The 26,163-nt window shown below is 48.0% G+C and overlaps 1 protein-coding gene across 1 annotated transcript; it reads right to left on the bottom strand.

Annotated features, from left to right (window-relative positions):
• Positions 1 to 20,379: 20,379 nt before the first annotated feature.
• Positions 20,380 to 25,909, bottom strand: LOC543426 (U3 small nucleolar ribonucleoprotein protein MPP10). The gene is made up of 12 exons (XM_044532023.1): positions 25,116 to 25,909; positions 24,688 to 24,746; positions 23,062 to 23,209; positions 22,882 to 22,992; positions 22,633 to 22,770; positions 22,408 to 22,476; positions 22,275 to 22,316; positions 22,102 to 22,170; positions 21,384 to 21,455; positions 21,244 to 21,297; positions 21,020 to 21,161; positions 20,380 to 20,802 (listed from the first exon to the last, which is right to left on the bottom strand). Exons 1-12 carry the CDS (start codon positions 25,809 to 25,811, stop codon positions 20,744 to 20,746), a joined length of 1,659 nt encoding a protein of 552 aa, XP_044387958.1. The 5' UTR covers positions 25,812 to 25,909; the 3' UTR covers positions 20,380 to 20,743.
• Between the last annotated feature and the right edge of the window lie 254 nt (positions 25,910 to 26,163).

Raw genomic sequence — 26,163 nt, 5'->3', positions numbered from 1 at the left:
ACTCAGATCCAGCAGGGTGTCGGGGATGAGTTCCGTCAGCATGATGGTGTGGTGACGATGATGATGTTCTACCGACGCAGGGCTTCGCCTAAGCACCGCAATGATATGACCGAGGTGGAATATAGTGGAGGGGGCACCGCACACGGCTAAGGAACGATCACGAAGATCAACTTGTCTGTCTTAGGGGTGCCCCCCTCCCCGTATATAAAGGGGAAGAGGAGGAGGGGGCGGCCAAGGGGAGAGGCACGCCCTAGGGGGGGCAATCCTACTCCAAGTAGGTTTGGCCCCCCTTTCCTATTAGGAGTAGGAGAGGGAAGGAAGAGAGGGGAGGGAAGAAGGAAAGGGGGGCCGGCCCCCCTCCCAATTCGGATTGGGCTTGGGGGGGTCCCTCCTTTGCTCCTTCTCCCTCCTTTCCATTAAGGCCCAATAAGGCCCATATACTTACCGGGGGGTTCCGGTAACCTCCCGGAACTCCGGTATAGTCCCAATCTCATCCGGAACCTTTCCGGTGTCCAAATATATCCGTCCAATATATCAATCTTTATGTCTCGACCATTTAGAGACTCCTCGTCATGTCTGTGATCACATCCGGGACTCCGAACAAAATTCGGTACATCAAAACTTATAAACTCATAATAAAACTATCATCGTAACGTTAAGCGTGCGGACCCTACGGGTTCAAGAACTATGTAGACATGACCTAGAACTATTCTCGGTCAATAACCAATAGTGGAACCTGGATGTTCATATTGGTTCCTACATATTCTACGAAGATCTTTATCGGTCAAACCGCATAACAACATACGTTGTTCCCTTTGTCATCGGTATGTTACTTGCCCGAGATTCGATCGTCGGTATCCAATACCTAGTTCAATCTCGTTACCGGCAAGTATCTTTACTCGTTTCGTAATACATCATTTCGTAACTAACTCATTAGTTACAATGCTTGCAAGGCTTAAGTGATGAGTATTACCGAGAGGGTCCAGAGATACCTCTCTGACAATCAGAGTGACAAAACCTAATCTCGAATTATGCCAACTCAACATGTACCTTTAGAGACACCTGTAGAGCACCTTTATAATCACCCAGTTACGTTGTGACGTTTGGTAGCACACAAAGTGTTCCTCCGGGAAACGGGAGTTGCACAATCTCATAGTAGTAGGAACTTTGTATAAGTCATGAAGAAAGCAATAGCAACATACTAAACGATCAAGTGCTAAGCTAACGGAATGGGTCAAGTCAATCACATCATTCTCCTAATGATGTGATCCCATTAATCAAATGACAACACATGTCTATGGTTAGGAAACATAACCATCTTTGATCAATGAGCTAGTCAAGTAGAGGCATACTAGTGACACTATGTTTGTCTATGTATTCACACATGTATCATGTTTCCGATTAATACAATTCTAGCATGAATAATAAACATTTATCATGATATGAGGAAATAAATAATAACTTTATTATTGCCTCTAGGGCATATTTCCTTCAGTCTCCCACTTGCACTAGAGTCAATAATCTAGATTACATAGTAATGATTCTAACACCCATGGAGTCTTGGTGTTGATCATGTTTTGCTCGTGAGAGAGGCTTAGTCAACGGGTCTGCAACATTCAGATCCGTATGTATCTTGCAAATCTCTATGTCTCCCACTTGGACTTGGTCCCGAATGGAATCGAAGCGTCTCTTGATGTGCTTGGTCCTCTTGTGAAATCTGGATTCCTTTGCCAAGGCAATTGCACCAGTATTGTCACAGAAGATCTTCATTGGTCCTGATGCACTAGGTATAACACCTAGATCGGAAATGAACTCCTTCATCTAGACTCCTTCATTTGCTGCTTCCGAAGCAACTATGTACTCCGCTTCACATGTAGATCCCGCCACAACGCTTTGTTTAGAACTGCATCAACTTACAGCTCCACCGTTTAATAAAAATACGTATCCGGTTTGCGATTTAGAATCGTCCGGATCAGTGTCAAAGCTTGCATCGACGTAACCATTTACGACTAGCTCTTTGTCACCTCCATATACGAGAAACATATCCTTAGTCCTTTTCAGGTATTTCAGGATGTTCTTGACCGCTGTCCAGTGACCCACTCCTGGATTACTTTGGTACCTCCCTGCCAAACTAATAGCAAGGCACACATCAGGTCTGGTACACAGCATTGCATACATCATAGAGCCTATGGCTGAAGCATAGGGAACTCCTTTCATTTTCTCTCTATCTTCTGCAGTGGTCGGGCATTGAGTCTAACTCAACTTTATACCTTGTAATACAGGCAAGAACCCTTTCTTTTCCTGATCCATATTGAACCTTTTCAACACTTTATCAAGGTACGTGCATTGTGAAAGTCCAATCAAGCGTCTTGATCTATCTCTATAGATCTTAATGCCCAATATATAAGCAGCTTCACCGAGGTCTTTCGTTGAAAAACTTTTATTCAAGTATCCTTTTATGCTATTCAGAAATTCTATATCATTTCCAATCAACAATATGTCATCCACATATAATATTAGAAATGCTACAGAGCTCCCACTCACTTTCTTGTAAATACAGGCTTCTCCAAAAGTCTGTATAAAACCATATGCTTTGATCACACTATCAAAGCGTTTATTCCAACTCCGAGAGGCTTGCACCAGACCATAGATTGATTGTTGGAGCTTGCACACTTTGTTAGCTCCCTTAGGATCGGCAAAACCTTCCGGTTGCATCATATACAACTCTTCTTCCAGAAATCCATTTAGGAATATAGTTTTGACATCCATCTGCCGAATTTCATAATCATAAAATGCGGCAATCGCTAACATGATTCGGACAGACTTAAGCATCGCTACGGGTGAGAAAGTCTCATCGTAATCAACCCCTTGAACTTGTCGAAAACCTTTCGCAACAAGTCGAGCTTTATAGACAGTTACATTGCCGTCAGTGTCAGTCTTCTTCTTAAAAATCCATTTATTCTCAATGGCTTGCCGATCATCGGGCAAGTCAACCAAAGTCCATACTTTGTTCTCATACATGGATCCCATCTCAGATTTCATGGCCTCTAACCATTTTGCGGAATCTGGGCTCATCATCGCTTCCTCATAGTTCGTAGGTTCATCATGGACAAGTAACATGACTTCCAGAATAGGATTACCGTACCACTCTGGTGCGGATCTTACTCTGGTAGACCTACGAGGTTCAGTAGAAACTTGATCTGAAGTTTCATGATCAATATCATTAGCTTCCTCACTAATTGGTGTAGTTGTCACAGGAACTGATTTCTGTGATGAACTACTTTCCAATAAGGGAGCAGGTACAGTTACCTCATCAAGTTCTACTTTCCTCCCACTCACTTCTTTCGAGAGAAACTCCTTCTCTAGAAAGGATCCATTTTTAGCAACGAATGTTTTGCCTTCGGGTCTGTGATAGAAGGAGTACCCAACAGTTTCCTTTGGGTATTCTATGAAGACGCACTTCTCCGATTTTGGTTTGAGCTTATCAGGTTGAAAACCTTTTTTGATATAAGCATCGCAACTCCAAACTTTAAGAAACGACAACTTTGGTTTCTTGCAAAACCACAGTTCATAAGGCGTCGTCTCAACGGATTTCGATGGTGCCCTATTTAAAGTGAATGCAACTGTCTCTAATGCATAACCCCAAAACGATAGTGGTAAATCGGTAAGATACATCATAGATCACACCATATCTAATAAATTGCGGTTACGATGTTCGGACACACCATAACGTTGTGGTGTCCCAGGTGGCGTGAGCTGTGAAACTATTCCACATTGTTTTATATGAAGGCCAAACTCATAACTCAAATATTCTCCTCCACGATCAGATCGTAGAAACTTTTATTTTCTTGTTACGATGATTCTCCACTTCACTCTGAAATTCTTTGAACTTTTCAACTATTTCAGACTTATGTTTCATCAAGTAGATATACCCATATCTGCTCAAATCATTTTGTGAAGGTCAGAAAATAATGATACTTGCCACGAGCATCAACACTCATTGGATCGCATACATCGGTATGTATTATTTCCAATAAGTCAGTAGCTTGTTCCATTGTTCCAGAGAACGGAGTTTTAGTCATCTTGCCCAAAAGGCACGGTTCGCAAGCATCAAATGATTCATAACCAAGTGATTCCGAAAATCCATCTTTATGGAGTTCCTTCATGCGCTTTACACCGATATGACCCAAACGGCAGTGCCACAAATAAGTTGCACTATCATTATTAACTCTGCATCTTTTGGCATCAATATTATGAATATGTGTATCACTACGATCGAGATCCAACAAACTATTTTCATTGGGTGTATGACCATTGAAGGTTTTATTCATGTAAACAGAACAACAATTATCCTCTGATTTTAAATGAATAACCGTATTGCAAATAAACATGATCTTATCATATTCATGCTCAACGCAAACACCAAATAACATTTATTTAGGTCTAAAACTAATCCCGAAGGTAGATGTAGAGGTAGCGTGCCGACCGCGATCACATCGACTTTGGAACCTTTTCCCACGTGCATCGTCACCTCGTCCTTGGCCAGTGCTCGCTTATTCCGTAGTCCCTGTTTTGCGTTGCAAATATTAGCAACAGAACCAGTATCAAATACCCAAGTGCTACTACGAGCTCTAGTTAGGTACACATCAATAACATGTATATCACATGTTCCTTTGTTCACTTTGCCATCCTTCTTATCCGCCAAATACTTGGGGCAGTTCCGCTTCCAGTGACCAGTTTGCTTGCAGTAGAAGCACTCAGTTTCAGGCTTAGGTCCAGACTTGGGTTTCTTCTCTTGAGCAGCAACTTGCTTGTTGTTCTTCTTGAAGTTCCCCTTCTTCTTCCCTTTGCCCTTTTTCTTGAAACTAGTGGTCTTGTTGACCATCAACACTTGATGCTCCTTCTTGATTTCTACCTCCGTAGCTTTTAGCATTGTGAAGAGCTCGGGAATTGTCTTGTTCATCCCTTGCATATTATAGTTCATCACGAAGCTCTTGTAGCTTGGTGGCAGTGATTGGAGAATTCTGTCAATGACGCTATCATCCGGAAGATTAACTCCCAGTTGAATCAAGTGATTATTATACCCAGACATTTTGAGTATATGCTCACTGACAGAACTATTCTCCTCCATCTTGCAGCTGTAGAACTTATTGGAGACTTCATATCTCTCAACTCGGGTATTTGCTTGAAATATTAACTTCAATTCCTGGAACATCTTATATGGTCCATGATGTTCAAAACATCTTTGAAGTCCCGATTCTAAGCCGTTAAGCATGGTGCACTAAACTATCAAGTAGTCATCATATTGAGCTAGCCAAACATTCATAACGTATGCATCTGCTCCTGCAATAGGTTTGTCACCTAGCGGTGCATCAAGGACATAATTCTTCTGTGCAGCAATGAGGATAAACCTCAGATCACGGATCCAATCCGCATCATTGCTACTAACATCTTTCAACACAGTTTTCTCTAGGAACATATCAAAATAAACATATGAAAGCAACAACGCGAGCTATTGATCTATAACATAATTTGCAAAAGACTACCAGGACTAAGTTCATGATAAATTTAAGTTCAATTAATCATATTACTTAAGAACTCCCACTTAGATAGACATCTCTCTAGTCATCTAAGTGATCACGTGATCCAAATCAACTAAACCATAACCGATCATCACGTGAGATGGAGTAGTTTTCAACGGTGAACATCTTTTTGTTGATCATATCTACTATATGATTCATGCTCGACCTTTCGGTCTCCGTGTTCTGAGGCCATATCTGCATATGCTAGGCTCGTCAAGTTTAACCTGAGTATTCTGCGTGTGCAAAACTGGCCTGCACCCGTTGTAGATGGACGTAGAGCTTATCACACCCGATCATCACGTGGTGTCTGGGCACGAAAAACTTTGTCAACGGTGCATACTCAGGGAGAACACTTCTTGATAATTTTTTGTGAGAGATCATCTTAAAATGCTACCGTCAATCAAAGGAAAATAAGATGCATAAAGGATAAACATCACATGCAATCAATATAAGTGATATGATATGGCCATCATCATCTTGTGCTTGTGATCTCCATCTCCGAAGCACCGTCGTGATCACCATCGTCATCGGCGCGACACCTTGATCTCGATCATAGCATCGTTGTTGTTTACGCCATCTATTGCTTCTACGACTATCGCTACCGCTTAGTGATAAAGTAAAGCAATTACAGGGCGTTTGCATTTCATACAATAAAATGACAACCATATGGCTCCTGCCAGTTGCCGATAACTTCAGTTACAAAACATGATCATCTCATACAATAAAATATAGCATCACGTCTTGACCATATCACATCACAACATGCCCTGCAAAAACAAGTTAGACGTCCTCTACTTTGTTGTTGCAAGTTTTACGTGGATGCTACGGGCTTAGCAAGAACCGTTCTTACCTACGCATCAAAACCACAACGATAGTTTGTCAAGTTAGTGATGTTTTAACCTTCGCAAGGACCGGGCGTAGCCACACTCGGTTCAACTAAAGTTGGAGAAGCTGACACCGCCAGCCACCTATGTGCAAAGCACGTCGGTAGAACCAGTCTCGCATAAGCGTACGCATAATGTCGGTCCGGGCCGCTTCATCCAACAATATCGCGGAACCAAAGTATGACATTCTGGTAAGCAGTATGACTTGTATCGCCCACAACTCACTTGTGTTCTACTCGTGCATATAACATCAACGCATAAAACCTAGGCTCGGATGCCACTGTTGGGAAACGTAGTAATTTTAAAATTTTACTACGCACAAGCAAGATCATGGTGATGCATAGCAACGAGAGGGGAGAGTGTTGTCCACGTACCCTCGTAGACCGTAAGCGGAAGCGTTATGACAACGCGGTTTATGTAGTCGTACGTCTTCACGATCCGACCGATCCAAGTACCGAACGTACGGCACCTCCAAGTTCTGCACACGTTCAGCTCAATGACGATCCCCGGACTCCGATCCAGGAGGGTGTCGGGGATGAGTTCCGTCAGCACGACGGCGTGGTGACGATGATGATGTTCTACCGACGCAGGACTTCGCCTAAGCACCGCAACAATATGACCGAGGTGGAATATAGTGGAGGGGGGCACCGCACACGGCTAAGGAACGATCACGAAGATCAACTTGTCTGTCTTAGGGGTGCCCCCCTCCCCCTATATAAAGGGGGAGAGGAGGAGGGGGCCGGCCAAGGGGAGAGGCGCGCCCTAGGGGGGGCAATCCTACTCCAAGTAGGTTTGGCCCCCCTTTCCTATTAGGAGTAGGAGAGGGAAGGAAGAGAGGGGAGGGAAGAAGGAAAGGGGGGCCGGCCCCCCTCCCAATTCGGATTGGGCTTGGGGGGGCCCTCCTTTGCTCCTTCTCCCTCCTTTCCACTAATCCCAATAAGGCCCATATACTTACCGGGGGGTTCCGGTAACCTCCCGGAACTCCGGTATAGTCCCAATCTCATCCGGAACCTTTCCGGTGTCCAAATATATCCGTCCAATATATCAATCTTTATGTCTCAACCATTTCGAGACTCCTCGTCATGTCCGTGATCACATCCGGGACTCCGAACAAACTTCGGTACATCAAAACTTATAAACTCATAATAAAACTGTCATCGTAACGTTAAGCGTGCGGACCCTACGGGTTCGAGAACTATGTAGACATGACCTAGAACTATTCTTGGTAAATAACCAATAGTGGTAGGGATTGCAACGGCGAAGACACAAGGGCCTCAGGAAAACTTCGGAGACTATCTTCAGGATCTTTTGGTGCACCAAGCAATTCGTCTGGAGTGAGGGGCTCTCCGGGAGAAAGTGTTTACGAGAACCTAGAGTTAGAGTTAACGAAATCGTTTAACCCGAATAGAAGAGAGATCAGAATCCTAGAGTATAGACGAGGAGTAAAAGATCATAATACCACCTGAGGGAGTCCTGGACTAGGGGGTGTCCGGACAGCCGGACTATCATCGGCCGCCGGACTCCAAGACTACGAAGATACAAGATTGAAGACTCCGTCCCGTGTCCGGATGGGACTTTCCTTTGGCGTGGAAGGCAAGCTTGGCGATACGGATATGTAGATCTCCTACCATTGTAACCGACTCTGTGTAACCCTAGCCCTCTTCGGTGTCTATATAAACCAGAGGGCTTCAGTCCGTAGGACACAACATACATTACAACAATCATACCATAGGCTAGCTTCTAGGGTTTAGCCTCCTTGATCTCGTGGTAGATCCACTCTTGTACTACCCATATCATCAATATTAATCAAGCAGGACGTAGGGTTTTACCTCCATCAAGAGGGCCCAAACCTGGGTAAAACATCGTGTCCCTCGTCTCCTGTTACCATCCGCCTAGACGCACAGTTCGGGACCCCCTACCCGAGATCCGCCAGTTTTGACACCGACACAGGTGCTTTCATTGAGAGTTCCTCTATGTCATCACCGATAGGCTCGATGGCTTCTTCAATCAACAACAACGCCATCCAGGGTGAGACTTTTCTCCCCGGACAGATCTTCGTATTCGGCGGCTTCGCACTGCGGGCTAATTCACTTGGCCATCGATGCAAAAAAATAATAATTCACTTGGCCATCTGGAGCAGATCGAAAGCTACGCCCCTGGCCGTCAGGTCAGGTTCGGAAGCCTAAACTTCACGGCCGACATCCGCGGGGACTTGATCTTTGACGGACTCGAGCCACAGCCGAGCGTGCCGTACTGTCATGATGGGCATGATTTAGCTCTGCCGCCGGACAGTGCCTTGGTGGCCGCACATGAATCCGCTCCGGCCCTCAGTCCGGAGCCGATCGCCCAGATCGAGGACCGGTGGCTGGACACCGCCTCGGGGGCTGCAACTTCAGCGGTGATGGAGCCGAACACTGACCTTGTCCCCTATAAAGCTCGTGACTCCAAGGTGCCGGACTCCCTGCCGGACTCCGAACCTCCTGCGCCCCTGCCAATCGAATCCGATTGGGCGCCGATCATGGAGTTCACCGCTGCGGACATCTTTCAGTACTCGCCCTTTGGCGACATTCTAAATTCGCTAAAGCATCTCTCGCTATCCGGAGAGCCCTGGCCGGATTATGGCCAGGATGGTTGGGATGCGGACGATGAAGAAATTCAAACCCCACCCACCACCCACTTTGTAGCCACTGTCGACGATCTAACCGACATGCTAGACTATGACTCCGAAGACATCGATGGTATGGACGACGATGCCGGAGACGAGCAAGAACCAACGCCTACAGGGCACTGGAAGCCCACCTCGTCATATGACATATACATGGTGGACACCCCAAAAGATGGGGACAGCGAAGAAGCAGCGGAGGCAGATTCCTTAAAGAAACAGCCCAAGCGCCAACGTCAGCGGCGCCGCTCTTAATCCCGCCACAGCAAGAATGGAGATTCCGGCACAAGAGATAATAACACCCCAGACAGTGCTGAAGACAATCCCCTCCAGCAAGATTCAGCGCAGGAGGATGCAGAAGCAAGCCCTCGCGAGAGAGCGGCAGACGAAGAGGTCGAGGATGATAATTACATGCCTCCCTTCGGAGACGAGGAAAGCCTCAACGACGACGAATTCGTCGTGCCCGAGGATCCCGTCGAACAAGAGCGTTTCAAACGCAGGCTAATGGCCACGGCAAATAGCCTAAAAAAAGCAGCAGCAGCTTCAAGCTGATCAAGACCTGCTGGCCGATCGATGGACCGAGGTCCTTGCGGCCGAAGAGTATGAACTCGAACGCCCCTCCAAAAGCTACCCAAAACGCAAGTTGCTCCCCCGATTAGAGGAGGAAGCATACATACCTTCATCACCAGCGCATAATATGGCCGACCGACCACCCCGTGGTCGCGACAGAGAGGCATCCAGGCCCTCCATCAAGACCGTACCCCGGCATCACTCGAAAAGTACGAAGCCACGAGGGAACGCACCGGACTTGCAGGACATATTGGAGGATAAGGCAAGACAATCCAGATCTATCTATGGATCACGTGGGCGCCCCACGACCCACGACGAATACCGTCGAGCCGGATACAACAACTCCGGCCGGGCTGAACACAGCAGACAACGCTCCCTTGAGCTACATCATGATATTGCTCAATACAGAGGCGCCGCACACCCGCTATGCTTCACTGACGAAGTAATGGATCATCAAATCCCTGAAGGGTTTAAACCCGTAAACATTGAATCCTACGATGGCACGACAGACCCCGTGGTTTGGATCGAAGATTATCTCCTTCACATCCATATGGCCCGCGGCAACGATCTCCACGCCATCAAATACCTCCCGCTCAAGCTTAAAGGACCAGCTCGGCACTGGCTTAATAGCCTGGCCGCAGAGTCAATTGGGTGTTGGGAGGACCTGGAAGCCGCATTCCTCGACAACTTCCAGGGCACATATGTGCGGCCACCAGACGCCGATGACCTAAGCCACATAATCCAGCAGCCAGACGAATCGGCCAGGCAATTCTGGAGACGGTTCTTAACCAAGAAAAATCAAATCGTCGATTGTCCGGATGCAGAGGCCCTCGCAGCCTTCAAACATAACATCCGCGACGAGTGGCTAGCCCGGCACCTAGGACAGGAAAAGCCGAAATCCATGGCAGCCCTCACATCATTAATGACCCGCTTCTGTGCGGGAGAGGATAGCTGGCTAGCTCGCAGCAACAACCTCAGCAAAAATGCTGGTAGTCCGGACACTAAGGACCACAATGGCAGGTCGCGTCGAAGCAAAAATAAACGCCGCGTTAACGGCGACGACAAGGAGGATACGGCAGTCAACGCCGGATTCCGAGGCTCTAAACCCGGTCAGCGGAAGAAGCCATTCAAAAGAACCACTCCGGGTCCGTCCAATTTGGACCGAATACTCGACCGCTCATGCCAGATACATGGCACCCCCGAAAAGCCAGCTAATCACACCAACAGAGATTGTTGGGTATTCAAGCAGGCAGGCAAGTTAATTGCCGAAAACAATGACAAGGGGCTGCACAGCGACGACGAGGAAGAGACCCGACCGCCGAACAGTAGAGGACAGAAGGGTTTCCCCCCACAAGTGCGGACGGTAAACATGATATACGCAACCCATATACCCAAGAGGGAGCGGAAGCGTGCACTAAGGGACGTATATGCGATGGAGCCAGTCGCCCCTAAGTTCAATCCATGGTCCTCTTGCCCGATCACTTTCGATCGAAGAGACCATCCGACCAGTATCCGCCATGGCGGATTCGCCGCATTGGTTTTAGACCCAATCGTCGATGGATTTCACCTCACAAGAGTCCTGATGGACGGCGGCAGTAGCCTGAACCTGCTTTATCAGGATACAGTGCGCAAGATGGGCATAGACCCCTCAAGGATTAAACCTACAAAGACGACCTTCAAAGGCGTCATACCAGGTGTTGAGGCCAATTGTACAGGCTCAGTCACACTGGAAGTGGTCTTCGGATCCCCGGACAATTTCCGGAGCGAGGAGTTAATCTTCGACATAGTCCCGTTCCGCAGCGGCTATCACGCTCTGCTCGGACGAACCGCGTTCGCAAAGTTCAACGCGGTGCCGCATTACGCATACCTCAAGCTCAAGATGCCAGGCCCTCGTGGAGTCATCACGGTCAACGGAAATACGGAACGCTCCCTCCGAACGGAGGAACACACAGCGGCTCTCGCGGCAGAAGTACAGAGCAGCCTTTTAAGGCAATTTTCGAGTCCGGCCGTTAAACGGCCGGATACGGCCAAACGCGCCCGAAGCAACATCAACCAAGACCACCTGGCACGATCCGAGCACGCGTAGCAATGCGGCCCCAACCCCAGCCCTTGCATAATTGCAAGACCAACCCTCCGCGTACATCATTACGCTCTGGAGATACCATGGGCCTAGGGGGAGGGGCACGACCACAACAGACCCAGAGTGCGGCTCGACCACACCAGGGGCTCACAAGTGTGTCACTCTTTTTTATTATTATTTTCCTTCTTTGTATACACAGGACTCCGTTCACCAGAGGCCCTGTCCGGCGGTGAACCCGCCGAACTCACGATGCAACAGCCAGGGAAGAAAGAAGGCTGCGATGAACACTCAGGTGGTCTCCATTACGAGCATTAAATTTGATTATATACACCAGTCCGCAGCCCACCCCTGGAGGGGGACATGTTTAATTAGTCCAATCCCTTGCTTACCGCACTATTTGTATCATTCCGCACTCATAGCAGAATCCCTTGAATAAATAATGCAGCACTTTTTGCCTGTTATTGCATTACTTTACATATATGTTCACTAATGACATCTTGCACCCGTATATTTTGGTACGGCCGAATACACCAGGGGCTTATGTTCCCCGCATTATGGTGTGATAAGTCCGAACACTTTCACAAGTGCGGCACCCCGAACTTATAGCATTATATGAATCGGCTCCGAATCATGTCTTGGGTCAATAGTTGGGTTTGCCCGGCTCCCACGTTTTGGTACCTTACGTTCCGTTCTGTCGGCTAAGGTGGCACTGGGAGAACCACTGCGATTGCGCCCCGGTTGAGCTGGGCGAGCGCCTCAGTGGAGAAAGCTAAAACTGACTGTCATGATAAGGCGAGAGACTGGTCGCTGTTCGAGAGGTCTTTTCGAGTCCTTAAAGACTTATGCCGCGTCAAGCGAAGAACCGGATAATGTCCGGCCAAGGCGTGGATAGCGCCCCGAACTCGGTCTTCCGAATACTAGGGGCTTCGCCGAAATTTAAAATTATAGAATTCTATGGCTAAGTGAGAGTGTTCAAGCATTATAAGTCCGGTTGCCTTGTTCGTTGTGTTGAGCGCCTCCCTAGATGGACCCAAGAATGGGAACAAGAGTGCTCAAGTTTATCCCGAACACCCCAGCACTCGTGGCTTGGGGGCTGAAGCCGACGACTTGCCATCTCTCAGATTTTATAAACGGCCGCACAGAAGGTAATATTTTAAATCAAACAAGCGTTGCTTAGCGCATATGAACAAAGTTTTCAGCGCACAGGATAATACATAGCGAGTCTACTCAATAATTACATCTCTGGGGCACTCATCCGCAATCTTGCGGGCACCCTTCAGGACAGTCTTATAGTACATCTCGGGCGTACGATACTCCTTGCCCGCTGGCGGCGCGTCAGTGATAAGCTTCTCCGCATCCAGCTTGCCCCAGTGCACCTTTGCGCGGGCAAGGGCCCGACGAGCACCTTCAATACAGGCGGAGCGCTTGACGACCTCCAACAAGGGGCACGCATCCACTAGCCGCCGCACGAGGCCGAAGTAGCTCCCAGGCATGGCCTCTCCAGGCCACAGCCGGACTATGAGGCCCTTCATGGCCTGCTCGGCTACCTTGTGGAGCTCGACCAGCTACTTCAGCTGGTCGCTAGGGGGCACCGGATGGCCGGCCTCAGCGTACTGAGACCAAAAGACCTTCTCCGTTAAGCTCCCCTCCTCGCCACGGTAGAATGCGGCGGCATCGGATACACTGCGAGGCAGATCTGCAAACGCCCCTGGAGAGCTCCGAATTCGGGTAAGTGTCAGGTAGTTTACATTAACATGCTTGCTTTGCATGAAAAATGCCTTACCCGTCGCTATTTTCTTCACATCCTCAACCTCCTGAAGGCCTTATGGGCCTCAGCCTTGGCGGCTTTGGCACTTTCGAGAGCCGAGGCAAGCTCGGACTCTCGAGTCTTTGAGTCGCGCTCCAAACTCTCATGCTTTTCCATGAGAGCCTGGAGCTCTTGCCGCACTTCCGCCACCCGCGCCTCCTGCTTCTCTCGCTCTGCCCGTTCCGCGGCCGCATTGCGTTTGGCCGCTGACACAGCCTCCTTCAGGGTCGCCACCTCGTTTGTGGCTCCTGCAGTACCCATGTTATCCTTGTTATTTTTATTGCAACCTAAATCCTTTTCTGTAAGGTAAATTTTCAAAGTGGTGTTACTCACCTTCTTTGCCCTCGAGATGCTTCTTAGCACGGCCGAGCTCTTGCTTGGACCGCTCGAGATCCTGCTTCAATGCACCGACCTTCGCAGTCAGTGCGGCAGAGGTCAGCAGCGCAGCCTGCAAACCCATATTGACATAATTTTTAGCAACCCTGCGTATATCTTCTTTAGATCCTCAGTCCGGCTTTTCTTTCCGAACACCGAACCGAGCATCAGGGGCTACTGTCTATGCGGTATTACATTACATAATTTTTACTTCTTACCTCAAAGCCTGTTAGAAGGCTGCTGCAGGCTTCGGTCAGCCCGCTCTTGGCGAGCTGAACCTTCTGAATCACCGCACTCATGATAGTGCGGTGTTCTTCCTTGATGGAAGCGCCTTTGAGCGCCTCCAACAAGTTGTCCGGCGCCTCCGGTTGGACGGGGGCCGCCGGTGTCACGGTCTTGCCCTTCTTGCGAAGGGGCCGCCTGCCGGACTCTGGAACCACTGCAGGTTCCGGCGTAGAGTCCGGCGCAAAGTCCGGGAGGCTGCCTTGCGGCGCCTCCGGAGCCTCCTCCTGATGGGTCCCTTCCCGGGATCCCACCTCGGCGTCCTCAGCGGCGCGAGGGGTGGAGGCAGTCGGAATGGAATCCACATCCGACGCAGCCAACGACCCGCTCGACGAAGCAGGGAGATCATCGTCGGCCGGACTGCAGGCAGTATGCGGCATTAGAAGGACACTATGTGACACAAAAGAAATTGCAGATCATTCAGGAATCCGGATACTTACGATCTCGCCTGAGGCCTGGCCCTTGAGGGCCACTCTTCATCGCCAACGTTGGTGTTGGCGGAGCTGTCCGGGGGAATAGTTCTTCCCCTCTTGGACCCTTCGGCCTCCCCTGTTGGGGAGGCCTTCCTCTTTCTCTCTCCCTCCTCTGGGAGAGAGTCTTCTTCCTCCTCCTCATCTTCGGGGGAGGAATCCGCCTCGGAGTCGTCGGACACCTGAAAACGGGAACTCTTTCGAGTACCCGTGGCCACCTTCTTGGCCTTCTTCTCCGGCACCACGTGCGGTGCCGGAACCAGCAGCCCCGCTAGACGGGCGTCCACTGGGTCTTCTGGCATGGGAGCCGGGCAGATGAGCTGCTCGGCCTTCTTCATCCATTCCTGTCAAAGGAAAAGGGAGATTGAAACCCGCTTAGGGTCGAACTATTAACAACAAGTGTCCCGTAAAGGGGTAGAATCACTTACCTCGTCAGCTGGACGCTGCGAGTGAAATCCGCGATCTTCCGTCGCGGATGCGGGGGCTTCGGCGCCCTTAAACAGCACCCTCCAGGCGCCTTCGTACGTCGTGTCGAAGAGCCCGCTCAGCGCCTGGTGCTGTGCCGGATCAAACTCCCACAGGTTGAATGCCCGTTCTTGGCATGGGAGAATCCGGCGGACGAGCATGACTTGGACCACATTAACCAGCCTGAGCTTCTTGTTCACCAGCTTCTGGATACAGGCTTGGAGTCCCGTCAGCTCCTTCGAACTACCCCATAGCAAGCCCTTCTCTTTCCAGGAGGTGAGCTGCACAGGGATACCAGATCTGAACTCGGGGGCCGCCGCCCACTTAGGGTCGCGCGGCTCGGTGATGTAGAACCACCCCGACTGCCACCCCTTGACGGACTCCACGAAGGCCCCTTCGAACCAGAGGACGTTGGGCATCTTGCCCAACATGGCGCCTCCGCACTCCGCCTGCGTGCCCTTCACTACCTTCGGCTTGACGTTGAAGGTCTTGAGCCACAAGCCGAAGTGGGGCTGGATGCAGAGGAAGGCCTCGCACACGACGATGAACGCCGCGATGTTGAGGATGAAGTTCGGCGCCAGATCATGGAAATCCAGGCCGTAGTAGAACATGAGCCCCCGGACAAAGGGGTGAAGTGGAAAGCCCAGTCCGCAAAGGAAGTGGGGGAGAAATACGACTCTCTCATGGGGCCTGGGGGTGGGGATGAGCTGCCCCTTGTCGGGCAGCCGGTGCGCGATGTCGCCGGAAAGGTATCCGGCGCTGCGCAGTTTGGCGATGTGCTCCTCCTTAACGGTGGAGGCCAACCATTTACCTCCCACTCCGGACATGGTCGGAGAAGGTTGAGATGAGATGCGCGAACTTGGGCGTTGGAGCTCGAGTGCGTGGACATGGATAAGCAAAGGAGGAAGAAGGCGTAGGTGAAAAGGTGGATCCTTATCCCCTTATATATGTAGGCGAACGAAGACTATACGTCCCCACCGGCCTGGTAAAACTCGCTTATCTCCCAAGCGCCACCATCAATGGCGCGGTTGGGTTACCCACGTCCGTATTGATGAGAATCCCGGAATAAGGGGAACACGATCTCTGCTTCGACAAGACGTGCCAAGGAAACCGCTTCGCTAAACGCGCTGAGGTGGTATAATAAAAAACGATTCAAGTAAAAGCTTGGTAGTGGTGTGACGTCATGCCGCAGAATACGTCAGCAGATTGAACTTGTGCACATATTATTCTCTCTACGGTGGAATGTGGAACTTATTTTGCAGAGCCGGACACTATCCTGGTGTTCACAATCTTTTATGGATTATTCAAAGGAGGAACCCGCCTTGCAATGCCGAACATTATGCGCGCCGGACTCATCGTCATTGAAGCCAGGTTCAGGGGCTACTGAGGGAGTCCTGGACTAGGGGGTGTCCGGACAGCCGGACTATCATCGTCCGCCGGACTCCAAGACTACGAAGATACAAGATTGAAGACTCCGTCCCGTGTCCGGATGGGACTTTCCTTGGCGTGGAAGGCAAGCTTGGCGATACGGATATGTAGATCTCCTACCATTGTAACCGACTCTGTGTAACCCTAGCCCTCTCCGGTGTCTATATAAACCGGAGGGTTTTAGTCCGTAGGACACAACATCCATTACAACAATCATACCATAGGCTAGCTTCTAGGGTTTAGCCTCCTTGATCTCGTGGTAGATCCACTCTTGTAATACACATCATCAATATTAATCAAGCAGGACGTAGGGTTTTACCTCCATCAAGAGGGCCCGAACCTGGGTAAAACATCGGGTCCCTCGTCTCCTGTTACCATCCGCCTAGACGCACAGTTCGGGACCCCCTACCCGAGATCCGCCGGTTTTGACACCGACACCACCCAATTGGCGACGTGGCCCCGTAAGCCACACAGCCATGTTAGTAAAACCGTTTTTTTTAAGACTAGACTCAACTTCGGCCAAGGAGTTGGAAAGGGAGGATCCTACAGGCAGTCAGCTCTGATACCAACTTGTGACGCCCCCGATTCAATCGTACACTAATCATACATGCAAATGTGTACGATCAAGATCAGGGACTCACGGGAAGATATCACAACACAACTCTAGACACAAATAAAATAATACAAGCTTTATGTTACAAGCCAGGGGCCTCGAGGGCTCGAATACATAAGCTCGATACACAAGAGTTGGCGGAAGCAACAATATCTGAGTACAGACATAAGTTAAACAAGGGTGCCTTAAGAAGGCTAGCACAAAAGCAACACGATTGAAGAGGCAAGGCCTCCTGCCTGGGACCTCCTATCTACTCCTGGTCGTCGGCGGTCTTCACGTAGTAGAAGACACCCTCTGGGTAGTAGTAGTAGTCAGCGGGGGTGGCATCTGGCTCCATGGATCCACCATCTGGTTGCATTAACCGGAAAGAAGAAAGAAGGGGTAAAAGGGGTAGCAAAGCAACCGTGAGTACTCATCCAAAGTACTCGCAAGCATCAGATCTATACTAAGTATGCATTTGTATCAAATGGAAGGGTTGTATCTGTGGACTGGACTGCAGAATGCCAGAATAGAGGGGGAAAGCCTAGCCTATCGAAGACTAGCATCTTCACGCAGCTCCGAGCATCTTGCAGCATGTAGAAGAGTAAAGAATAGCAGTTTAATATTTAACAAGCATGTTGTAACAATAATGCCCAGAGATCCTTCCTCGACTCCCTGCGATAAAGCAATCTCGGAGCCACATATCTCAAGTATCCATTTGTAGTTGTATAAGATCAGGATATAAGTCTGAACGTCCATTACCGTGGACACGGTACTCGAATATATAACTTCCCTGCAGGGGTGCACCACGTTACCCAACTCGATCACTCTGGCCGGACACACCTTTCTGGGGTCAATGCCCGCCCTCGGAAGATCAACACGTCGCAGCCCGACCTAGGCTCAGCAGAGAGGTCCCCGCCGGTCTACATCCTAAGCACTCTGGGGTCTTGGGCCCATCGCCCGCAGCACTCCGGTTCGTTGCGCGCAGGGTGAATACCAGCACCGCCTCGGATGGCCAGCATGATCCGACCGTGCCGCACTGCTGAACTGGACGTCTGACAAAGCTTCGGCTGATACTGCGACGTCGAGGCCCATATCTATTCTCGCGTGGTGGTTAGTGCGTAAAGGCCAGAGGCCAACTCAGAACAAATACCCAAACCATAGTGTACTATTAGCTTGCGGAGACGAGCAGAGACTCACGATCGAAAGTGACCCCGTCGCCCCGTCTCGTGGACTTACGGCAAGGGCTCAGAATGCCCGGCCGTGCCACGTCATTATCTTGCGGGTGCTCTCTGGGCCCGCCCGACTTTCACCAAGGTCTCAAGTAAAGTCATTGTAACCGTGTGTCCAGACATCAAGGGGAAAACCCGAGGAATCACCCTCGGTGGATTTCACTCAATGTAATCATCAAGGTGAACGTAAGAGGGACCACCCTCGAGGTTCACACTTGAGGTGTTGAACGACAGAGCCGTATCGGGAATGGTGAAAGAGGAAATCACCCTCGATGACCATGACCGAATAGCTACACTATAGAATTATCATCAGGAGTGCGTTATGAGGGATCACCCTCGGCACTCGATAGTAGCTCTGCAGAGTCGAGCAACTAAAGGGGCGTGATGTGATGTGAGGTGTCGGGCTCTGGTCGTCGATCACGTCGATCGAGGCGTCGATGATGAAGCAGGGGGCAACAAGGACAAGGTGGGGGTCACTGATGGATCACTAACCAACCTATACTAAGCAGTTTAGGATAAGCAGGTAGGTAACAAAAAGCGGGTACAAAAGCAGGCTATGCATCAAAATAGGAGCAAACAATAATAGTAGCAAAATCTAATGCAAGCATGAGAGTATAGAATGGGCGATATTGGGATGATCAAAGGGGGGCTTGCCTGGTTGCTCAGGCAAGAAGAAGGGTCGTCGTCGACGTAGTCGATCACAGGGACATCAGCGTCGGTCTCGGGGTCTGCCGGAGAGAAGAGGGGGAAGAAACAGTAAATAGATAGCAAGCAAGAGCATAACATGACAATGGGCAAAGCTAGACGTGTTCTAACGCGGTGCTAGGTGATACTGGCGAAGGGGGAAACATCCGGGAAAGTTTTCCCGATTCCGGACGTCTGTCAAACAAATGAACTGGAGGGGAAAAGTTCAACGTTTGCTATGCTAGGGACGTGTGACAGATGAACGGACTGCATATCTGGATTCGTCTCGTCGTTCTGAGCAACTTTCATGTAGAAAACTTTTTCATCCAACTTACGGATTAATTTCTATGATTTTCCGAAGATTTAAAGATATTCTGCAATTTAATTTAATTCGAAAATAAAGAGTAAATGCTAGGTGCACCCAGATCTGTGTACACATAAGTGTACCAGAGGGTGACATGTGGGTCCAGGGGTCCCAGTTGACCAGTCAACATTTGACTAGTCAATAGGGGGTGGGGCCTCCTGTCATTGATTGTTTTAAGTAAAAACAGATTAACTAGCAATTAGTTTAGTTAAACCTAATTAATTAACTTAATTAACAATTAATTAATTTATTATATTATTATTAAATATATATATTTTTAAACAACTTTTTTTACAGAAAAAAGGGGGCGTGGGGCCCGCTGGCAGTGGCACAAGGCCAACCCAGCGGGGCGGGTTAACGGGCGGAGCCCCTGGGGTCGGGCGCAGGCCCTGGGCAGGCGCTCGCCCAGCAGGGCCGGCGAGGCCATGGCCACGGCCAGTGGCGGCCCCGGGCGGGTGGCCGCCGGCGAGGAGGAGGGCCGCGGGTGAGGGGGAACGGTGGGCGGCGAAGGCGGGGCGCAGTGGGCGATGTGCAGCAGCAGGCCGAGGCAGGGGCAGGGACTCGCCGGGGCGCAGTGGGCCGCCGGGGAAGGAGCCAGCGGGCGGGGCGAGGCCGCGCGTAGGCAGGCACTGCCAGGGAGCAACGGGCGCGAGCGGGGGCACGCACAGGTGGCTTCTCCGCTAGACCAACTGCGGACACTTCTAGACGTGTACATCCCTAATTTGATCCCATTTTGATGTATGGCGTTGGAGATGCCCTGGGGAATCCATCGTGTCCATTTTAATGGACGGCGTCGGAGATGCCCTAGGCAACGATGGTTATGAATGATGCTCGCGCTCAGTGGTACACAACGGCCTCGTATAAGTGGTAAAAAAAATTCTCAATTTTTAACTACTTGGAGGTACACAGCATGTATCTGCATTGAAATTTGGTCAAATTTTGTATTACATTTCTCAGTTTCTGGGTTGAATTTGGCTTTTGAGTGCCGGAAGCACACACCGATGCATTTAACCAATATAGTGCATGACATTTTTCGTCGCAAGAGTTCAATTCTATTCAACGTACCTGACGAATTACATGCATTTCTTTCCATCACTGCTAACCCCGCTACTCGAAATTCCAGAAAGAAATGCTTTTACACTGCATGAAAGCTCGAAAACTGGCTACATCAGAGCCTTTGCAGGCCAGGCATCAGATCACGACTGTTGGGGGCGAACCTCCCCACCAAACTCCAAAGGTTTGCAACAGCATGCAAGCAGCAGCCTCCTATATGTTCGCAACTGAGTTTTCTTTCCGCAGCTTGGTTGGCCTCTCCTTGTGCGATTCTGCATGGCAAAGTAGCAGGTTTTGTCATGTTGCCAACACAATTCAGTCCATTGAGATTGCGCTACTCCAAATCTTCCAATATACTAATACAACTGAATACAACCATGAACTACTCTGGTGATGAAGTAGACAGCAGGATTCATTGTTTCTTGGGAGGACTTTTCAAAAGCCGTCGAGGCGAGCGAAACCCCAAAGACCTAATAGAGAAAAAAATACCTGCATATCTCCTCTTCTTGTTGGCTCTCCTTCTTTTGCGCTCAGCTTGTGTAAGCTCCGCGTCTTCTTTAATATCACCTTTCCCTTCAAAAACTTCTTCAGGAGCGAGCATTGCGGCATCTGAAACAGCTACAGGTGCAACCTGCAAGGAAGACAAGTCATTACATGAATGAAATACTCTCAAATAGAATAACTTCACGAGAGAAAAACAATGATTGTGGTACCTCTTCCATTGCTAGAGCAGGTACATTAACTTGTATAGACATATCCTCAATGACCTGAAAAGACAACACTTGTCCTTCTTACCAAAAATTGCAAACTTTAGGTATTATACGACGCTGTCTAATAGAGAGCTATCACATACCGGCTTTGGGGCAAAGTGGAAATGAGAGAGCGCATCCAACTTCAAGCATATCCTCTTAAACAAATCATTTGCCTGAGTTGAATAAGAAGTTAGTCAGAATCAGGAAGTATCACTTTGGTAACACAAAAATATCCTCATAGCCAGACTGATAGTTGATACCATCATAAAGACAAAGAGAACATATGCACATAGCACCGGTGGAAAGATTGCAGGAAACAGAAGCATAAAATCAAGTTGGCTAATGTAGCAAGGGCACTTTAAAAAAAAAGATAACTGTAAAGTATCAAGTGTGACCTGCGCGATATGCATGCTTAACGTATCGCATATAGTGACTGAAGCAATCCATTTCTTCTCATTCATTACAAAATGGAGTATTTTTCTAACACCGAAAATTCCAATAGTGAACTTCATATCCATTGCATGGCAATAAACCATCACTGAGCATCGGTATTAAAATTGTACTTGTAATATGACAAGCATCTTGTGCACCACGAAAAAGTGATGATGAATATATTGACACTACAGTTGCCAGGACAAGCAGGGAACATGAAAATGCAAGATTTGCTCTTTAACAGACATTATCTTTCAATCCAACACAAATAATGTATCAGATGTTGCACAACAATTAAGACCAACAAAAGCAGAATAAAACTGTAATCATATGATAGGTAAATCCAATGTCACTCGGGTTTTCTAGTAAAAACAATTGATTGCTCACCTCATTCTTCAGTTCATCTGAAATAGCAAGTGTGGCAGGTGCAATGCCAGTTTTTTCCTTAAACTCATCCTGGAAGAGCAAAAGAATCAGTTAGTGGATGAACCATACTAAAACTGATCCTATCTACCAACTTGTTTGGATTTAAAATAAGATCATAGTAAGACAATACAGACCTCATAATGTTCAGCAAGACCCTTTTTGCTCTTGTTTTCATCCTGTTGAAATATAGCAACAATAGTGAATCACACAATTATCATACTGTTATCACGAAAGAATTCTAGTTATTGCACCCGATCAAAACCATACCATCTCCTTTTGCTGCTTTGGAGCTTTATACGGCAAGGTTGAAGGCTTCTCAACATCATCAAAATGACCCTGTCAGGAAACAAGAGAAGCTATCTCAATATTACTAGCAGAGTCACAAAACGAAATAACGAAAGAACTCACAATTTCACTCTACTATTTCCCGGTATACTACTGTTGAGTGTTGACCCAGTTATGAACGTAGTGACATATCCAGAAAAATATTACCTCCGCAATTCTTTTCTTTATCATCTCCTCGAGAGAAGCTGTGACTTCCTCCGTGATTACTGGGGCAGGTCTTACATTATGCTCAAAATCAAGATCCACTTCCAGGGCACTATTTTTGGGCCTCCTGGAAGCATCAACCTACAAAAGGAACTCGTTTAAAAAAACACAATTGCAATGGTAATTAACTATTACTAGCACAATATTGTGAGTCAGAAATATGTCTCATTTCCAAAACATGCTATCAGTTACCTCTCCCTGCATGATCCATTTACTGGGTTCAAGACTAGCTTTCTCCATTAGGTCTATTTGGTTACGCATCTTCAAGAGCCCCTTTTCATGAGTTGAAAGACCTTGTTCATCCTGCATAGAAGGGAAAGCATGTTGATAAACGAGTATATGTGCATTACTTATTTCAACTGAAATGAGTACCTCTAATGCTGGACCATCATTTACATCATCCTTCTCAATGTCATCCACTTCCATTTCATGCAATTCATCCTTGAAGTGGACTTTCTTTGTGAAACCATTTCTCTTCTTGACTTGTTGCTTACGGCTTTCCTCAAAAAAATCCTCATACCTGAAAAGACGCTCTTAACTGATAAAAAGCACAACACAAAATTCATGGCAACCAAAATGCATGATATATAACGTTATTCTACAGCCTAAGGAAGATTATAGAATAACCTCAAGTTTCAATTCTGCAGTTTCTTTTTATTTCTCAAGCTTCAGACTGTTTCAAGTGCACAGAATAATCAATATCACTGCGCATGAATTGTTTAAAACATTTGGAAGCATGAGAGGAAACTTGGTTCATTTCTGCAGCCTGTGCAACAAAACAATAGAGCAGATAAAGCTGCTTTTTAGCCTCTCGTTCTTGTCGTTTTAGTTAGCCTACCCCAAATTGTTTGGTACTAAAGGCTTTGTTGGCTGTTGCCGTCGTTTTAGTGCAGATCACAAATCAAGTGGTACCTTCACAAAACATTGAAGATACATAGTGCGCTCTGACATGTACATGTAAGATTCGTTTTGAATTTTTAAAGCTTCAAACACACACTTAAAAGGGAGCACATGTGCTCGGTATTAAAAGAACATGTCCAGATTGTAGAGGTTTTACTGGGCAAATGTAGGTGGGATAGGAAAGGACTGTAATGCATGCACTACAAAAGATGGGTGCTTACGACTGTCCAACAGGGACATTTGCACCAGCAAATAAGTTGTACGACTCGGTTTTCTCTCCAGTAAAATCAACTTGCTATGTTACGTAGAAGTGAATAGTGACACCTTTTTCTGTGAATTTTTTTTTGTTGAATCCTCATGGAGGTGGTTGGCAATTGGATAATAGCCTTTTCCCGTTCTTGGTAAAGGTGGCAGGAAAGTTGTTCTGTATGAAATCTAACTTTTTCACTGGTTAATTTCTATGCTAGGTGATACGCAAAATCATGTTTTTCTGTTCTTTTCAGACTTGTTTCACTGCAACCCCACAAAGGTACATTACCACTTCAAATCTCCAGTACAGGTGGCAGCAAGCTTCTGTACATTAAATCTATTTTTCATAGGCCAGTTTTTTTCCCTCTCATCAACAAATTATGTACAAACGGGGCTATTTTTCATTATTTACTTTTCTACTATAACTGAGTCCAGCTCCACACAAGTATTAATATTTAATTTCTCCCCCATGTCAATGGAAGGAAGTAGCTCCCTTCCCTTCTATTCACCTAAAGAAAGGAAAGTCTCATGTAGTGATATCTTGTATATTAACAGTGTGGAATTTCCAGAACGTGCATAAAGATCATGCATAAGAAATTCCCAATTATCCACCCTTTAAATTTTTTCATAGATTAATTTATTTTCTATGTGTTACAAGTTGGGAAAGAGTTGTGAAGCATTGTTCAAGCAATTTTAAAATCCTAAACGGCCACCATTGTCATATCTTCACATGATCGATGAACTGTGCTGTAGCACACTTTAACAGATATAGGAGCACATAATACAAATTGATTTGCATTTTTCACAATCACCACAATCGCATGCTTGAGATTGGCATAAAATGCTTACTTTAGATCTCCGCCGGATTTCCCTGCACCCTCTTCATCATCAGACTCAAAATCTTCCAACTACAGTTAATAGCGCCACCAATCAAGTTAAGAAGAAAGGAATTCAGGTTAATGTCCTTCATCAATAAAGTGTGGTATCTAACACTATAACTGTCAAAAGGAGCACATTGGTCTATGCAGTAGCTATAAACATATGTGTGCAATGCATTTCATGAACTAGCTCTAGATGTTAAGTCATTTATATTGCACATCCAGAAGAAATTTTGGCTTCCCTTAATGAATTACTTATGGTTTTACATCTTAGATTCTATCAGAGCTAACAATCATTCCATGAGCTAACAATTACTTATGGTTTTACATCTTAGATTCTATCAGAGCTAACAATCATTCCATGTATATAAAGAGAGTGTGTGAGTACAAATTCCTTACATCCAAATCGTCATCTTCATCATCACCCCCATCATCTTCATCCACATCCTCCTCATCACTATCGTCCTCCATCAAGTTCACATTTGCCTTTTTCTTCTCTCCTCCCTTGGAACCCCCACCGTACTCCTGCTCCTCCCCCTCCTCCATAAACTTTTCCAGGTCCTTCATCTTCAGGAACCTGTCCTCCACCCCGTTCCCTGCCTTCGCCCCTAGCTCCTCCGTTTCTTCATCCTCCCCCTCCTCCGATTCCAACTCGTCATTCGTGTCCTCCAGGCCACCCGCATCCTCCTCCTCCGATTCGTCACCCTCTCCATCCTCCTCCTCGTCTGACGGGTCCTCCTCGGCTTCAGCGGGCTTGGACGGCGGAGGAGCAGCCGACGGCTGCGCAGGCGGTTGGTGCTCGAGGCGGCGGAGCTGGCGGTGGAGGTGGGGGAGGAGGGGGCGGGAGAGCAGCTCGCTCTGGGACCAAATCTGCTCGGCGTCGAAGTTGGGGCCGGCGAGGAGGTTGGGGAGGGGCGGCGGCTGCACGGGGGAGACAACGGAGAGCGAGGAGTGGAAGTGCTTCAGAGCCGCCCGGGCGGCGGCGGCGAGGTCGGCGGACGGGGCGAGGTAGACGGACGGGTCGGCGCGCCGCAGCTGCTGCAGCGCCACCTCGCCCTTCTCCGCGGCAAGCGTCTCGTCCAAATCCATGGCCATTGCCGTGGTGGCCGGGAGCGAATTGGTTGATTGGAGTGTGTGGAGGCGACGCTGGGAAAGAAGAGGAGGAGCAGGCTTGGGTTTAGGGTTTTGACGCGTTGAGCCGCAGGCGAGCTATGGCCTTTATTACGATTTGGTCCTCAAACCCCACTCGAAATGTCAAATTCGATGCAAAAATTTGTTGTTTGCTGAGAGAAAACCCATGCACAACCTTTAACTTTGCTTCGGTTCAAATTTCACCCTCCAAGCTCATAACCACTTCATAATAATACAACTATAGTATAAGATTAGGAATGTAGATTGGATCACATAAAGCGCATTCTGTATCCTTTACCATGTTTATTTGTCGGAT

Source organism: Triticum aestivum, chromosome 5B (genome assembly GCF_018294505.1).
Source record: "Triticum aestivum cultivar Chinese Spring chromosome 5B, IWGSC CS RefSeq v2.1, whole genome shotgun sequence".
Classification (NCBI taxonomy): Eukaryota; Viridiplantae; Streptophyta; class Magnoliopsida; order Poales; family Poaceae; genus Triticum; species Triticum aestivum.
This window is presented reverse-complemented; position numbering and strand designations above follow the sequence as displayed.

Coding starts and splice junctions, on each gene's coding strand:
- LOC543426 (XM_044532023.1), bottom strand. CDS start 25,811: ATGGCCATGGATTTGGACGAGACGCTTGCCGCGGAGAAGGGCGAGGTG. Junction 22,317..22,407: donor CAAAGCAGCAAAAGGAGATG/GTATGGTTTTGA, acceptor ATATTTCAACAG/GATGAAAACAAGAGCAAAAA. Junction 21,298..21,383: donor TCCACTTTGCCCCAAAGCCG/GTATGTGATAGC, acceptor TTGTCTTTTCAG/GTCATTGAGGATATGTCTAT.